Source organism: Lepidochelys kempii, chromosome 12, assembly GCF_965140265.1.
Source record: "Lepidochelys kempii isolate rLepKem1 chromosome 12, rLepKem1.hap2, whole genome shotgun sequence".
NCBI lineage: Eukaryota > Metazoa > Chordata > Testudines > Cheloniidae > Lepidochelys > Lepidochelys kempii.
The window spans coordinates 30,335,247-30,354,041 of NC_133267.1; the positions used below are offsets into that span (position 1 = coordinate 30,335,247).

The 18,795-nt window shown below is 38.5% G+C and overlaps 1 protein-coding gene across 1 annotated transcript in view; it reads left to right on the forward strand.

Moving 5' to 3' along the window:
* Positions 1–12,826, forward strand: part of VAT1L (vesicle amine transport 1 like) — a 90,365-nt gene extending 77,539 nt beyond the window's left edge. Inside the window, exons 8-9 of the mRNA XM_073307987.1 lie at positions 6,701–6,784; positions 9,709–12,826. Of these exons, the coding sequence (XP_073164088.1) occupies positions 6,701–6,784; positions 9,709–9,807 (183 nt within the window). The 3' untranslated portion in view covers positions 9,808–12,826. The remainder of the gene's footprint in view (positions 1–6,700; positions 6,785–9,708) is intronic.
* Positions 12,827–18,795: the final 5,969 nt, after the last annotated feature.

Genomic DNA, 18,795 nt, shown 5'->3' on the forward strand with positions numbered 1-18,795 from the left:
CACTCAAATTAGACAATCATCATATTTAATCTTGCACTTCTTCTCATGGAGATCTGCATTCCAAACGAATCAGGTGCTGCAGTTCTGCAGGCCTCGCTCATTGCAGATGGACACTATTAATAAAATCATACTTAGGCAGCAACATTGATATAGCTCAATTCCTAAAAGAGGTGGAATGAATACTAGGGGATTGGCTCCTGAGTTTCATGACAGTCTCATTTTAGAACTGATAACAATAAAGTAGAACAAGATTATTACTACAGCAGCCTTTTAAAAAGTCATTTATTTCTAAGCAGAAATGGAATCAATATTTTTATTCATGTTTAGATAGACAAAGAAACAGTTAGATATAGGAACCGTAAATGGTCATCAAGTTGTTTGTTCATGGGAATGCCTTTAAATAACCAGTTAGATAGTTGTCCATCAGCTCCTAAATTCTGATATTTTACTTTTAATTGTAACTTTTTTTTGCTAAGTTCTTGATTTGTTTTCATGTATAATTGCTTTCCAGGCACTAATTAAAGAGTGATTACAATAAAACTATCCCAGATCCCCATAATATATATCACTATCCTAGTCACTCGAGACAAATAATGTGTGGTTATTATGTGGTAGTGTGCATTTTTAATGAAAAAGAACTATTGCAATTCAAAAGTAAGAGTCTGCTTTGCCACTGGGCTTTAGCACAGCTAATGAGATACAGTAATCTTCCCTTTGCTCTAACAGGTAATGCAACAAATTCAAAGTATCATTGTTAGAAGGAAATGTACAGTAACCAACAATACTTTGCATTTCTACTGTTTTACTGTACATCTTTTAAGAGCTCTATATAAAATGTGTATTTCTTTTCATTAGACAACGTGCTTGGCTCTGTCGATTATGGCACAGTTGAAAAATTGCTGTTATTGTAATTATAACTGTGTTTTAAAATATATATACTTTTAAAACTTCCTATGGAGGTTTTGAAGTAAGAGTTGTTTAATTACTGTGCGTTCCACTGTGGTATATTCAGGCATTAGCCACCATGAATATGTTAATCCTATTAATGTCAACAAGATACATGATTGATTTCTCCAAATCGATTTCAAATGCCTCAAATCTTAAGGCATCATCACATGTTGGTCTTTCAGTTTTCATAATGTAGTCAAATGTTAGCGTAATTATTTGAATCATGTTAATATTTTCCCTACAACTTCAGAGCATACTAAAACAGGTGAATTGACTGGCCAACGTTCATCCAAAAAATCAACCACATAAAGGCCTACACATGGGATTTGGCCTGGGACATAGTGGATCTGTGTATGATTATTCTTATTACTCATGTAAGGGATCAGAGCTGGTCACCATGTGCAAGATAAGGGTTTTATTAATTAAAGGGTTTTGTGTTTTGACACAGGGAAGCTGAGCAGCATTCTGCTCGCAGTTGCCATGTGGTGCAGCATAGCTTCTGTGTTTGCATACAGCTGTTGACACAATCAATAATTGTCAGAATTCTCATTAGCACTAACATCCTTGCCTGGGGTGACTGGAGGCAAAATGAAGCATTAATGACCCACAGCAATCAGCAGTCCAGCAGGAAAGCCAGACAGCTGTGAACCAGTATTATGGGAGCATTGTATATATAGAAAATAATATTGGCTGTTTTTAAAAGTCCATGGTTTTGTATATAATCAGAGAAATTAGAGATGGAAAAAGAGCAAGTTGATGATCTAATCTAACCTCCTGTGATGCTGGATTCTTCACTAGAGGACATTTTTCCAGCACTTGGTGAAGTCTAGTTTTTTAAATGTCTCAGAGAGCAAACCTATCCCCCAAATGGATTTTCTAAATTAGGAATCCTGTTTTTAAAATGTAGCCTCATCCAGGTTCTCTTTGAAGAAATGTAGAGCTTAGATATCAAACAATGTCTACTGATCAATTCCAAAACTCCAGGACCAAAGACATCTGGCCAGTCTGGATTTCCCATTCACTTTTCTGCTTGGATGGTGTCTCATCTAATTTTTTGGAGTGCTTCTTTGTATAAATAACATCTGCATCTGAAGAAGTGAGGTTTCTACCCATGAAAGCTTGTTCTTATGTTAGTCTTTTAGGTGCCACCGGACTCCTTGTTGTTTTTGTGGATACAGACTAACACAGCTATCCCCTGATATCTGAGGACTCAGTGACATAATGTGTTGCTAAACTTCTTCACAAGAAGAAAGAGGAAATCTAATTTGGCAGGAGATGAGAGTATTAAATCAGGTGGTTTTCCACAAGCTGCAGTTGTTGATTAAAATGAGTGCCTTGACTTGGATGAGTAAAGAGGTCCTAAGTTCCAGATTGATTGTTTAGCTATGGTGGGCATAATTCATAGTGAAAAGATTTGAGGGAATGTGAAGTTATTAAAAAGAAAAGGATAATAACAAATAGTAAAGAGGATACCAAATCAAACAGCTCTGTGTTTTTATGGAGTATCCTAACAGAGACAACATGGTGGTCTTGGAGAAGATTTGATGCAGCTGTCAAACCTAAACCTCCAAAAAACACAGCTGTCATGAAACCTATTTCAGAACATCCTCTGACCTTTAATGCAAATGCATTTCTGCCCTTCCTCTTCTACCAAGGCCCACTGGCAGTAAGTGTTGCTCTTCTCAGCATGCTACACAATACAGATGGACAGAAATGGCTTTGATCCAACAGCAGCAGCTCTAAGCTCCCAACCATAACATCCCCCACAGGAAAATAAACTGGGGTAGGCTGTTTCACCGCATCGTGTGTGTGTGTGTGTGCGTGTGCGTGTGTATAAATTAAATAAACAAAAACTTTTGTTAAAAACAGTTATGGTTGCTCAAATGCATATTACCACCAACACAGCCCTTCCCAGCTACAATCATTATTCAGCCTTCAGTACCCTACCTCACCTACATCTACCATCTCACAATACACATTCATCCTCCCTCTGCTTCCCCCGCCCCCTAGCTATAGTTCTTGGAGTGGGAAGCAAGAGGGAAATATGTCTCCATCAGGCTGGACAGATATGAGAAAACTCAAAGGATTCATTTTATTGCAGTTTCCTACTCATCAGTATCTCTTCCTGCTACACAGGAGGACATGTTCATCTTCACAGGCACTGTACTTCTTTACAGCAGCATTGGCAGCCTTTTCTTATTCTCCTTGAGTGTGTGGAAATGTTCATTTGGTGCCTGATCTGAGCCGTGTAATGCCTCTGTGATGGTCATTGTGTCTCTGTTGAGCCTCTTGGGGTTAAAATCAATACCACAGTGGTAGTTTAAGCACCAAACCTAATTTGGGTCAAATTAGGCCCAAAGTGTAGGTTGTATGAAAGCAAGCCTATCGGAATGTTTCTATGGCTTCCTTATTCCAATGGAAACCATTTTTAAGTAAGTAAACATTCCCTTGCACTGTCTGCAACCCAAACACTCTTATCACTGTGTTAATGCACAAGAAGCAGACAATTAAATTGACTAAACCAGAAAAACAAAAGTGAATCTTACTTGTCTGTTTTGACTTTCTGAGTTGACAAATGCAGACAGCATACACTCAGCATGATCAGTGACCAGTAATTTAGGGACAAGAAAGTCTGCTTGGCCGCCGAATGCTACACAACTCCAGCAGTTCCTTGCTGGAGCTAATGGTGTACAGGCCCTGTGGATGAAATTCTACCAGGGTTCAGAGAAAGAGAGTCTAATGCAGATTATCACTTAAGCCCCACTTAAACTCAAGCCCGGTGAACTCAGCTCAAATGGGGTGATGTGATAAATAAGGCATGGGGCCTCTGTTTTGGACGGAATGTCACCAGGATGCACTGATGTGCAATTGAGAGGCATCAGTACAGATGGCTCTCATTTGAATAACTGTTATAATAAATACCAACAGCAGTGAGATCTAGTGGCAAAGAATGGCCTGGTTTTTCTTTCTCTAGCACCTTGAGGAAACAAGCTGCCGCAGACTTATTTAACAAATATGAACTTTTGGCACTCGAACACTGCAAAGTCTTCTACTTGCGTGCATTTTACAGCAGCTTGATTCAGATACTGTGTATCAAATGAAATTACATTGATACAGCTAAGGGCAGAACCGGGCCCATTGGCTAGGCAAGCAAGTTACAAATGACATTCTCATGTACAGATTTTGGAGTGTGACATTGCAGCAGCTCTTTCAAAGTTTCGGTCATATTGGGTTTGTTTTTTAATATTATTCTTAATTGCTTCACCTGGATCCTATATCCAATATTGTTTTTAGAAATTGTACTGTTCCCGTCTCCTCTGGCCTGCTGTTTGCATTCGCAAGCTACTTACGGGTATCCTAGAAACACACCTGAACCTTTCTCCAGAGTCTTAAACCTGATCCTGCGCATGGGGAAAAAATATGCTGGGAAAGCACATTTTCTCAAATTTGCCTCACTTAATGTGAGGTGGTGCAGATGATAATAAACGTTGTGTGTCCTTGCTTTCAGCATGACATTTCTGGTGATGAGTTTCACCTGGTGGGCAAATGTGTTTGCTGGTTCCTTCAGTTCTGTCCTATTAATTTGGATTATTTATATCGTTAAAGGTTTTAAAACATAAGGAAACTGCTTCTTCTTTAGGGAGTCTGGTGATTGTTCTTAAAAGAATATTTTCTGAAAAGAATTCCTAGGCTCACAGAACGTATCCTGCTCAGTACAGAAAGTTTAACAGGATAACTGGACTTACTGATCACGACACAGTTATGTCATAAAAGTCAGTGTGGTTCTATGTACACCATTAAAAGGTCACCAGTCTCCCTTTTGGTGAAAGCATCTGGGATTGCTGAAAAGAGGGAAGATTTCCAAAATTAAGTTACAGCAGTGTCATTAATTGGAAAGCCTTTCATATTGGTCGTACGTTTTGTTTCCATTATAAAGTACGTATTCATTCATGTTCTCACAGATTTTTAAAGTCTAGCATTTTATAATGTAGGGTACTATTGGGCAACACTTGGGTTGCAGAACTGAGAGTTCATTGGTTCCAATTTTCAAACATAGGGGTGGCATTTAATCAGGGATTTAGGGGTCCAGCTCTCATTGGATTTCCGTAGAAGTTGGTAGCCTTACTCTCTTAGACACTTTTAAAGTGCCAAGCCAAGATGTCTAAAGTTAAGTATCCATATTTGGGCCCTAATTGACCATGCTAAGTATCCAGGTCCTGAGTTATGCCCTTAAATGTAGTGCAGGGTTTATTTGTTCCTGGAGCAATGTTTAGTTTCAAACTTCTATGCTAGCCTGTTTAATAATGTAATAAAGCTATGTCACAGGTGGTAGGTCTTATTAACATATAATTCTGTGTTTTACTTTCTTGCTTCAACACATCCCATTATTCTGGCAAAAAAAAAATGAAGTGACAATGATATGAAACACCCTTTATATGCAATGTTCACAGTTACTGAAGTTTCCCACCATTAAAGTGAGGAAAGTGTCTACTCCTCTTCCAATCCTCGACCATTAAATAATGTCTACATTTTATGCATCAAATAGCCAGTAAAACACACACATGCAGTATTCCATTTCATCAACATACAGCTCCCATGAGTTCTGAAACTTCATACATCAAAATAAGCTCCTCTCCAACACACTGGTGAGCTGAGGGTTTTTTTGTTCCTTTCTCACACGCACTAATTACATTCAGCTGTTAAATGTCTTTTTTCAGTGGTATCTGAAGGACGCTAAAAAAAATTGGAAATGCACAGCGCTCATGCACTGAGGGTTAAATTATGACAATAGCCACAACTGGTGTAGCGTATGTAGCATTGCTCCTGCATGCAAAAAAGGTATTCATTGAAAACCATGACAGCTTAATTGAAAATATGGTAGTTGAATATATTACTATAATGAATACATTTAGTGAAACCAGTCTACTCACAGATGTTCTGCAAAGAGAAAAAGAGGCAGAATGAACTTTTTGTTGGGAATTACTGGCTGATCACTACTTGTAGCCATTAGTTTGCAGTTCAGGTGGCCACAGTATTTGTTATTTTTATTAAACTAGCACCTAGAGACCCTGATCAAGACAGAGATCCCACTGTGTTAGGTGCTATACAAAAGAGAATCCCTGGCCCTAAGTATTTATAATCTAAATAGACAGTGCCAAACATATAATTTTTTAGAGCTGGCCAGGAACTTTTTGACAAAACATGTTTGTTTGGTTTTTGTTGTTTGTTATGTCAATTCATTAAAACTTTTTACGGGAATGTACTGGGTTTGATGAAACTTTAATCAGAAGGGCCTTTGAGGTCCATGATGGAATTTCTGGTCAAAACCATAGGGGACAGCCAGTGAGAGAAAAGGTCACCTCAGAATAGCTAATGACCCACTGGTTAGGACACTTGCCTAGGCTGTAGAAGACCTGGTTTCAAATCCATGTTCTGCCTGATTTGGAGAAGGTACTTGAACCCTCCTAGATCTCCGGTGAGTGCCTTGAACACTGAGCTATTGACTATTTTGGCAGAGGTCTCTCTTTGGTTTTTTAATGAAAAAATTGACAGGTCTCTGTTTTGTCCCAACGAAGAACAGGAACAGTTTATGAAGTCACAGGATGGTAAAACTATTTCCTGTCTAGTTCTCCTCATTTTTCTTTGATGGACAACTTGAGCATCATGAAGAATAGCTGTCACTTTAGTATGAATATAAAATTCTGGTTTCTGTGTTACTAATCCTTGGAATTTAACATGTTTTGTCTTACAGGTGAAGGAGGCCATGCAGAGAATCCATGACAGGGGCAATATAGGAAAACTTATTCTGGATATAGAGAAGGCACCCACTCCACTGGTGAGTGAAAAGCATTGTGTATATAATAACTGTTCCATACAAATTACAATGTGTCAACAGGTCTTAGAGTTAATTATTTTGCGTGTGGTTTTCTACCAGATAAATATCACCTAAAGTGACAAAATCAAAACCATCACAATCTTTAATTTGTACTGTAAGGTACAGTACAAATTATAGTTCTTGTTCTGAAAGAGATTTGCAGAAAATAGCCACAGCAGTTCATTTCATAGGTAAAATGGCCATCTCTGTCTCTCAAAATATAAACCAGTATTGCCTCTGGAAAATCTTACTAGATTACTTTGATTGGGGAAAAAACCACACAGCATCTATTTCTGTCTCTGATAGAAAACAAATAGCTGTTCCATGTAATACTAGATTGCTACATTAGTGGAGATAATGCAATGGATTGAAGCCAAACAGACCAAATCAACTTATCTTTACCTATAAACACAAGAGAGTACTCCCCTTAAAACCTGCATATCTGCAGAATTGCCTTCCCAGTGCCATACAAAGGAATATTTCTTGGGTAGGAACCAGCTAGTGATTTCTTTAAACTCTGTTGAAAATGCCAGGTATGCTGATATTTTGGGTAAAGTCATGCTTTGTAAGCTTAAATGTAATGATAATTGTACTTGTTACTGGGTAGCGCCTGAGAGAGAAGGAAAATGATGGATCTACTGAAACTAAATGTTGTGTTCAGACTGAGCGCAGCGCATCAAGATGCTGAGAATGAAAGGTTACAGAGAGTATTTGGTAGAGGGAAATCAGAAGGATCAAGCCAAACTTAGGCTGTTTACATTGGAAAGAGTAATAGAAGAAAAGCAGGAACAAATTAACTAAAGATGGACGTAAAATGCACAGTTTGGATTCAGATCTGAAGTTCTCCCCATTTGGAGAGAGGAGGTTTGGATGTGCTCTAAAATTGACCGCAAGTTACTTAATACTGTATATAACCCTCACAAGGCATCAGGAAACCTGACTTAAAGGCTATTGGAATCTCACACATGGAAACCAGACACTCTTTGAAACCAGACACTCAACTGAGTCCTAAAACTGTAAAACACAGCAGAGCAATAAAGAGTGAGAAAAGAGGAGGAGTCTCCAACATATTAAGCCATCTATTCTCTTGATAATGCACATGCCTAATTGCCATTAGTGTCTGTGGAAGCTACAGACTTAGAAAGTGAGAGGATATGTGATATATTTTCACAAACACTGAAGGGAATTCGTTCATAAATATGAGTAATTTCATAATGTCACTTGCGTGTCCATTAAAATAAGGTTGCGTTTATTTATTTCATTTCATTTGCATGGGGTTTCAAGAGCTAGCAACAATCTAATAGAGCAAATATAATTTTGGCTGGACTCCTTTTTTTCCCCCTCCAGAGTTTATAGTTATTCATTGCCCTTAGTTAGGGAACCCAAACTACAGTATGAACATTAGAGTATTTCATGATTCTGTTCTAATTCATAACAATAGAGCAATACTATTGCAAATTCATCTGCTACTCCGAAGGTAAGTGTTTAGCTGGACTTTGGCATCAGAAGTGGGATGAAGGGATCCATATGGACCAAGGAACTTCAAAAAGAGAAAAATAAGTTAGAAACAATAATCCACAAATATATTCAGAGCAGTAGGAGAAAAGTGATTGTAGCCATTTCCCCCAGGTTTACCTCTTATTCAAAGTTCTGGTTTTCAAAGAATGGAAGAACACATCGTAAAACTGCTTTCTTTCCCCAGATATGTTTCCAAGTAAGTTGTTTGTTGTGAAATTAAGGAGTCGGGTTCTTACTGCAATAAGCCATTCTAGGGTATGCATTATTAACTTATTAATACACCCCTCTGAGGCTGAGCCCACTAATGAACTCTCCATTGTGGATTATTGTGATCTCTGGCAGAAAACTAAGTCAAAGCTTGATGGTATTAATGTTTGGTTTTTAATTCCTTATTTCATTCAGGTTTAGAAAATACCTATAAAGTCAAATGAGGATTTCACCATGTACCAAGTAGGATAGTCTTAGTTAGCAAGACAATCCAGGATCCATGGTCTATTCAGATGAATGCAACGCTGTCTCGTGGAACATGTAAAATTAATACAATTCTGTTTGTGCCTGTTGACCTCAGCCAAATTGGAAAGATGCAATGCAAGCATCTGTTACATCTTTGGTTATTATATGCTGTGTAAATAGCATTCTTATCTGGAAAAAAGATGCTGTGCTCTTTAAATACTACTATGGATTAATATTTTGTGTGGTTATCTACAACCTGAGAAGTTCCCTCATTACACAATAGAAATCTAGCATCTGTCCCACCATTAAATTTTACATTGTATTTTCACTGTAATGATGTTGATTCAGTACCTATTTATCCTATGACAGCAAGTATACGCACGTTCACATGCCCAGTGGTCCTATACAAATTGGTCCTAATTTGTTTTTATAAAAAATAAATAACCATTCTGTGGGTTCCCAAGACATTGTGCCTCCTTGAATATTTGTAGGATTGGATGCCATCTATTAACAATCACCAAAGTATCTTGCTATTCGCTTTGGTGAGACAACTGATTCTGAAAGATTCATAAAACACATGATGGATGCACTTTGTGAACCTCCCACGCATTTTTCTTTCATATATGGGAGCCTTGATGTTATTTTGCTACGCACACCAAACTCAATTGCACAACTGTCATACATAGCAGCTCCTGATAAATAATTCAGCTGTGTAATCCTTTGGAGAATGGTTTATGATCTTACACTGAAATTGCTCTACAACAGACAAAGCTTTTGCACAGATAGAATGTGCATTTTCAGTTTTTAACAAAGTTTTATTTTTTTTAATATCATTTTATCAGGTGAGTCAAGCTAAAATTAAAATAGCTGAAAAACCACCGTAAACATCACGATTTCCTTCATTTTGTCCACAGATGGCCAATGACAGCACAGAGACAAGCGAAGCAGGAGAAGAGGAGGAGGACCATGAAGGGGACAATGAGAATAAAGAACGCATGCCATTCATCCAGTAACCCTTAGGGATGGGGGGAAACAGAAAGAGTGATTGAGTAGAAGAGAACAAGACTGGGAAATCTATTCTGTGCATCAGTGAACAAATGCTGTAGTACAGTGTGTGTTGTATTTGTCTGCAGCCAGCTGAGCTATAAATTGTTGATCATTGTTGTTTTGAACTCAAGTGCCATTCCTATCCAGTGCAGTATTATGACATTCCATAGTGTGACGGCCAATCTGTAGGAGTCCCATTGATTTTCTTTTCCTATCTAAAAGCCTTATTAATGTACTGTGTAATTTTAGATGGGCATCTTTCTTCATGTGAATTTGTGTAATGTTTTTTCAATTTGGAGATTTGTTTTTTTAATTCCCTGCCCATCGTCTGGTATTCTGCACTAATCAGAGGGAGGGCTTTCAGTTTGTGGACTTTCAGTAAAGAAGGTCAAAACATAGCATTTCTTTATGAGACACAAATAAGAGGCAGCAAAGAAGACTGATTCTGTTTCCCTGAATCATGCTACTTCATCTCATAAACAGTTCTGTCTTAAGTTTTAAAAAATACCTCATTTGTGAACCTCGATAATATATGGTAGAGTCTGAAAGAAAATATGCCGGAAGTCATTACTAAGCGTCTTTGATTAGTGTTGTATAACCACATTAGTCATCAGCACTACAAATTAAATGGAAATTGATGCATGGTGCCAAGTTTCATGCTTACTGTTGATCACCCTATGTACCATTCCCTTATATTACTTTCAGGAAAAGTCAATGGGCCACTTTTTCTGCCCAGTGCTTCTTAACCATATGAAACTATTACCAAATTTACTGTTGATTCAACAGCACCTCTTCCCAAGGTTTAATTTGAGCTGGCTGTGTCCAAAAACTGAAGCAACCGTATTCTTAGTGATATATAAAAGCTGGCTAACAGTAGGGATCATTGTTCAGCACATGGAATAGATGTTATTTTGTTGGCTGATTTTACACTTCTGAAATCACTAATGGACTAATAAGCTGAGTAATGGTGCCGAACTCCTACAAAGATTAATCAATTTGCTCACAAATCTTAGGCCTCAATTCCATCATCACTTATGCACATGAATGACTTTACATAGGTGAGTAATCCCGTTGCAGATCTGTTCCCTTGCATAAAGTTAGTCACGTGCGGAAATGTTTGCAGGATCGAGCCCTTAAGAACATGTAGCGTATCTACCTCCCAGTAATGGAAATGAAAACAAAACATGACACTGAAATAAATATGCTTGTCCCTATCTTCCATTTACCCAAGTAGCAGCTGGTCAGTTCTTCCATGGTCCTTTTTTATTTTTATTTTTTTTTAATGACCGCAGCCACTCACAGTAGAAGCAGTAAAGGAATGTCCAAGACTTCATATTCTGACAATCCCCTTTTGGATTTAATATCTTTTTCACAAAAGAAAACACATCTCCCAAATGCCAAGTTAGCTGATCTCCTAAACCTAGCAGCATTATGTCATGATCCAAGTGAAAAATGGGTTTCTCAGGCTTTTCTCAATGTGATGGGAAAGATAGGTCTGGATGACTTGTGTGTGAGGTTTCAGAAGATTCTTTCCTTTTTTTTTTTCCTTCCTCTTTTCCTGTTTAATCCATGCTGCCTGAGAAGTAGTGTCCATCTCTTTACTCTGTGTTCATGCAGTTGCTGCTCTAATACTAGTTAATTGTGCAAAATGTTCATTTGAAATGAGTTTTCTATGGGTTGAAAAAAAATACAAATTATGAGAAAAGCCAAATAGTCAGTTTACAGAGAAAAATGCCACAGAAAAAGCTGTTGTTGAAATACAAAACAGAATTTCAGTTTTTTATAGAATTTAATGCAGAACTTCAGCATAATTGTATCATCTTGTCATACCAGAGTTTATCTAAGGTATTAGTGCCATATTAGGCCCAAGTTTGCCATCAGAATACAGACCAAATGAATTCAGTGAGAGTTTTACATGCATTAGGACTGCTAAATTGGGCCTTTAAAGGAATTGCCATTTAATTTTTGTCACGTAAGATGACAACAGTAAGAAAAATGGTTGGTTATGTTTGTTTAAAAGTTTCTGGAGCAATTTTATCCTGCAACACACTTTAAAACATAATTCATGAGTTTTCATTTGACACCAAACTGAGCAATATTGCTCGTAACCCTGAGCTGGCAGTAAAGTGGCATTCCCAAGGCCTTAGATAACTAGGGCAAGCAGAATAACAAACCAATTCTTCTGTTAATACCACAGTATTGGTGGGACTGCACTTAAATTTCCTTTCAAGTCAAATAAAGATTAACGTTCCTAGAGTATCTGTAGAAATGATAGAGGACAATGATGAAAAGAAACCATTTTTCTCATTCTTTCTGGTTATTTTAGTGAGGCAAAAATACTTCTGATGCAACTAATGCCAATTTAGGGGCAGTTTCTGAGCTCCAAAACATCACCTTAAAGGGCTGGAGAAATTCCACTGGATACAATGAATTTCCTCCGGATCTACCTTCCCCTAACATGGGCTAACTTCTGCTCTCCATTGCACTGGTGTAAATCCAGACTAAGCAAAGGTCCTGTCCTGCTTCTATTGAAATGAATGGGAGTTTTGCAATTAGCTTCAGTGGAAGCAGTACTGGGCTCTGAGAGCAGAATTTGACCCACTAGCCCTAAGAGTTTACTGAAACTTCACAGAAGGTAGCATCTCTTTTGTCTGGCATGTTACAGGCCATTCAGAAGAAAATGCTAGTAGTTAGGCTGTTATTACTGAACAAAACCCTCTCACAGTCTAAACAAATATTTGCATTTACCACTTGCTAACTCTGTCAGTTAAACAACTTCTCCCTAGATAATTGATTGGTTAGAAATAAATTATTTCTCAATTTTGCCTTAAGGAACTGTGAAACCTTCTATTTAACTTAAGTCCGATTGAAGTGAACTGAAACGTTGTTTAATTGTCTTGTTGCTTTAGAGCTTTTGTTATATTGTGCCTACAAAGCAAATTATGTTTACATAAAGATATAAATAAAGTATTACGCATAGCATTACCCTGGACTGGTGTCACTCATTCCAGCATACTGCTCCTGTTTGGGAGCAGGCTACGATAGGTTAAGAAAAAGAACATTTTTATTGCAAAATACACTGGACCAGGGTCATTAAAACCAGCTGAAAACACTGCTTTTCAGACTAGTAACAACTCAGACATAAAATGTTCTATGATATTACAAAGAATTGGTATTTTTAACAGTCTATGCGAGTCTATGGATCAGACTATCCCAGCAGTATTTTCCTGAAGTGCTAGGGGGAGGAACCAGTGGCGGTCACAGCATGTAAACACCAACTCCGAGATTGTTCTCTCTCAGGTGGCATGGAGATAAATCTGGGCATGCACATTAAGATCAGAGGCATTTTTTTTCCCTTCAGAAAGTAATACGATATTTTTATGGGCTAACGGGCTCGGGTTTTTACCCCTCCTTCCTGATATACCCACTGGAGCTCTATTTAAGTCAGTTGAGTTAACTTGTGTAAGTGAAAGAACCACATACCTGGTTATGATCTGAAACAATCAGGACGGACTGGTTGGAAGGGAGGTCATGTGGCTCTGTGCACAGTATTGGGAATAAAAAGACCTGACTTCTATTTGCAGCTCTGCAACTAACTTGCTATATGACCTTGGCCAAGTCACTTAACAGCTCCCTTCCTCAGTTTCCTCATCAGACTCTGAGTTAGACAAATAGCCAATATAGTACTAAGGGAGTGTTGTAAGTATTAACTGGTCAATATCTGTAGAGTGCTTTGACTGTAAGTGCTATGTGTTATTCTGCAGGGTGTCCCTGAGGACATGAAACATCTCACAGCCAAGTTCCATCCACTCCAGGTGTGTTGATAAGACTATATAATCTTCTGAATGCATTCTTATGAGCTCTATGGATATGGCTTTGATTCACATCCTGAAGATTGGGTGTGCTTTTAATTATTGTGAAAGCCATCAGATCATTAGCACATCATATACATATACACACACCAGTGCTATTGATCTGATGGCTTTCACAATATTTTATATATAAACCAGTGATAACTTTATACACATATATCCTCTCAGCACACCTATTGGTGATTTTTTGATTTAGTAGCTCCATCAGAAGTCTCTCATGTGAATTTCCAGTTCTACATTGACTTCATTGCTAAGGTACCCATTTTAACTAGATGACTTTTTCAGGGTATTACTTCTTAATCCCACCTTTCCATGGATAGTCCAAATGACTTGACATTTCAGAATAAATGTCTTGCTGAAGGATTGTATGAAGTGAGGCATCCTTCTATCTAGTGAGTTCCTTTAAATAAGCTTCTTTGATCTAATGAATGCCTGGCATTTTCACCTGGTTGCTTAGATTTCAGATAATACTGAAACCTGTCTGTGCTGTGTCATGAATACCACCTCTGATTTTGGACTGCCAGTAGTATAGACAGGATTTCTACATTCCTTATTTGGGTTTTTCAGCAGGCTTTTTTGCCTGAAAAAGGAGGACAGGGGTTCCAGACCTAAGAGCTCCATTGATTGCTTGCTCAGCTATCAACACAGCCACCAGTCATTTCTCAGATTCATTGAAGTTCTAGATGAAAAAGACCTGTTAGACCATCCAGTCCATTTCCATGCCAGTATAGGCTTGTTTCCCAGAGTACATGCTTTGGTGTCTTGTGCAGTGACTACTGAAGGTAAGCTGAGCTGCTAGTCTTCACGTTGCAAATTACAGTTCATAAAATATCAACTCTCACTACTTAGGTGTGAAGATATTCAAAAGATCCAAAATGCACATTCTCTGATCAAACAATGGACTTAAGCCTACAGAGTGTCACAGCAGAAAAGGAAAAGGAGTACTTGTGGCACCTTAGAGACTAACCAATTTATTTGAGCATAAGCTTTCGTGAGCTACAGCTCACTTCAATGATGCTGTAGCTCATGAAAGCTTATGCTCAAATAAATTGGTTAGTCTCTAAGGTGCCACTAGTGCTCCTTTTCTTTTTGCAAATACAGACTAACACGGCTGCTACTCTGACAGCAGAAAAGTTTTGCTAACTCTTCTGAGAAGCATTCTACTGGTAGGACTTGTGAGTAACACATAATGGAATCAGATGGGGAACAAAGGACCTATTTGTTATAAGGCAGTGACTTGGAATAATGAAATGTGAGCAGAGGCTGAAGGCAGCCTTAGGAAAGAAAATAAGAGCGATGCAGCAATTATATGTGACAATGAAGTACACTCATTTAAAGATCACTTAAGCAGAGTATGAAAAGGCTAAGATGCATAGTGCCTTATTTCAGAGACCACTAATATTTGAAGGACACAGGGAAACTGAAAGAAGGAACTCAGTTTCCTCTCTTCCTCAGGCAGAGTAGAGCATCAGATTCCATCCCCACACCCACTATGCACAACCCCACCTTCTTGCTCCAACGCTTTAATTACTGCAGTTTGGAGGTACCTCTGAGGAGACCACAGATATCTAGGCACATAGAGAAGAGCCAATCCTTTGGACCTGCCGTAGGCAAAACTCAGATGGACTTCAACGGGAGTGAACTATGCATACTGTGAAGGCATGAGGGCAGCAATTTTGAGACTCCGCGCTGAATTAATCCATCATAGTAAATTATTTATTTAGTGAATTTCACTTCTTGATTTTGACTTTCTGAATTTAAAATAATCACTCATTATTCTAAATTATTTGCCAAACATTTTGGCTGAATAGCCTTGGTCTGTAGATTGGGTGTCAAGCAGTTTGCTGTGAATATTTGATAGTCAAACTTTGAGCTGCCTTGCTTAGTTCTGACTGGACATGTAGGTCACGTGATATGTTTCCACTCCTTGAGTGGAATAAGCGTATCTCTTAAAAGCATGTGAATACCCATGCTTATTAATTCAAAATATTACTTTTCCCAACTTGGTTTAAAGTTCTCTATTTTCATGAATAGTCCTCCCAGTAAACTCATCTTCTGGAATTTTCCTAGAAATTAAACATCAAAGGAACATGAAGACATTCTAAGTGAATTCATTTAAAAAAACTGAATAGATATTTGCAGGGATTTTTTGTTTTGTTTTGTTTTTTACAATATAACTCAGCTCTGACTATATTTAACCTCAATTCTGTTCCCTTGTTTTGTTCAGTAATGGAAATAACCTGCTAGGAGTATATACGTTGATTTTATATATATAGTTTAATATGTGTAATAAAGATTTGGAAGGGAAAATAATCACAGGCTCGTAATTTCAGAATTGTATAAGTTTCATCATAGTATGGTATGTGGATAGGGTAGAAGAATATTTTAATGCATAAACAATCTGGTGTTCTGAACTGTGTTGATTATATAGGGTAAGGTTATGTAGATATTACAAATTCTATATTGAACTGTAGGGTGTAGCAACTAACATATGTAGCTTGTTTTTTGTAGTGAATTTGTACACAACAACAAAAGACAAAATGAAACTGCCTGTACCAAATAACCATCAGGAAATATTCTATGAGGCATGTGGAGTAATCTGCAAGAGGAAATATCAAACATCTTATTCTAAAGAGTATGAAAAATAATTCTGAAGACAGAAGTAGCCTCAGGATTCCACACTGTAAATTTTCAGTTTTCTTACAGCATAGATTAATGAAAGCCTCCAATGTCTATTCATGAATATGGAGTTTATTCAAAGGTGAGTAACAGGCTCTATCTTCACTCTTTTAGTGCACTGGTCTAGTCAGCTGTACCTTGGAGGGATTTCCTTTAGCTCTCTCTAAGGAAAGTCCATGGGGATCAAAAGTGGACTTGAACCTTGTTCTGTGAAGAACCCACCAATATTCTTGTCAGAAAATAAGTCTAGTGGTCTTGTCAAATTCATACTGGGATGCCTTGTCATTTGGATATAGGCCTTAAAGTTATCTTCTTTAGTGCATGGAGGGAGAAAATGGATCAATACTGTTCACTTTGATGTATAATCAAAGCAGTAGGGCTATCTTTGATTAATTTCAGTCACACAGGGCTTGATCCAAAATTCATTAAAGTAATGGAAAGAATTTCTGTTGACTTCAGTAGGCTTTGGATGAGTCCCATAATCCAAAAGCACACATGCCAACTTGAAGGCAAGCACATCAAATTTCTGCTTTCTGATTTCCAGTCTTAATAAGCAAATAATGAGCAGTCCATTGCTGATTGTGGGGCCAAGAGCAGGCCAAAAGCAAGCAGCCTTAGCCCTTTGTAAACTCTTTGTGATTACCAGCAAAGCTCTGCCTCTTCCAGGTTTTCCTGCTGGGCCATCTGTACTCAATTATCTTATTCTGTAACACACAGGAGTTGCTACACTACAACAGAATTGCAGGAGTATATCTATCACATCAAGCCAAAGAAAATACAAATTCATCTTGCAGTACATAAAGCGGATGGGATGGGGGTTTAATATTTCCCCCTAAAGTCCTCGTTCTCTTTGAGTTTAGTGATTATTTCTGGTGGTCATCCCAAGAATGGATTCTCCTGGTTATTGACATAACTGCCAACACATACAGCGTACAAAACACTTCCAGCTCCTAGGCAATCAATGGAGATATTTCTTACACTGGCAGCCTGTATATCCCGCAGTGTGAGCCAGCCTTATCCCTGGTGTTAACACCCTTTTCACAAAGACAAGAGCTGAAACAATCATCCAGCTATAATTGACATCTGCATCCCCATTATTCAAACAAGACATCTTTGTTCCAAGTCATTTTTAATATCCAGGCTGAGATTCCTCAGCAAATGTTTTCTTTTGAGGGAACAGGTTAGTTTGTGTGAATGTGACTTTATCTTCTTAGTCTGAGCTGTCATGTTGATTGATCCCATCTGATTGATCTTAACTAAGCCATACCTGTGGTATCTCTATCAATTACTTCTATTACAAATTGTGTGGTTATCTGCATGCTGGCTGGATGCCTGCCAAGTGGAACAACACTGTGTTCAGTGCTTCACTGCCGGAAGTTGTTCAGAATCTGGAAGGTCTTAAGAGAAAAACACAGATGATTCAGAGGCGAGAAGGTGTGATGTAGGAGAAAAGATTACATTAATTATGTGCATCATGGCAGAGCAACCCCTGAGGAGGAGCTGCTTGTCTGTCATTTGTTGAATTATTTCATAAATCTTGCCATGATTAGTTGGATGAATTGTTTGATGAATAAGTGTTTGCAGCATTCACCCACCTCTGCTAAGGAGGGATGTAATCCTGCGTGGGTATTTGGAGAAAGTAAACCCCAAGGATGGAGAAGAATTCCTTTGGATGCTTAGAATTAAAGCCATGAATCTCTTTCTCCGCTGGTTTTGGTTGTCAACCAAAGAGTAAAACCACTAAAAAACGGAACCCATTCTTTACACCATCTCCTTCCCCAATGGCCATAACACGTGAGCGTGTGCACAAGCACACACCCCTACTTACCTACATACCTGCCTGTAGTTATTTGCAGGGAATCCAGTAGCCTGCTAACCAGATTTGTCCACTCATTCCTCTTTGCCTGACTTCCTTCCCCATGCCTGTAATTTCAGTGGGTGGCCTGTTGGCCATTTCATGTCTCCAGGCTGGATTCTGACAGGAAAAGTAGGGAGGGTGTAAAACACAAGGCTGTGCCTCCCATAATTTCTGTTGGCCGGTGTGCGCTGAAGTGCAGGATTCCCACCCATCCTCTCCCAACTTCTCTGCAGCCCGGCTATCAGAAAGGATTTTTCATCCACAGCTAGAGTGACCCTAACTGGGGGTGTGAGATGCCCCCAGACTGCACCGTGCAGTAATGGAGAGTCTAATAAAACATTTGGATTCTATGTGTGTGTGTGTGGAGGGGGGTGGGGGGTCCCATGGCTTTCAAAGGAGGGTGGCATGCCTCACTGTTTGAAAATGGCAAGTTATATGATGTTTAAAGGGGATGTGAATCTGTATGATTCACATCCGATGAAGTGAGCTGAAGCTCACGAAAGCTCATGCTCAAATAAATTGGTTAGTCTCTAAGGTGCCACAAG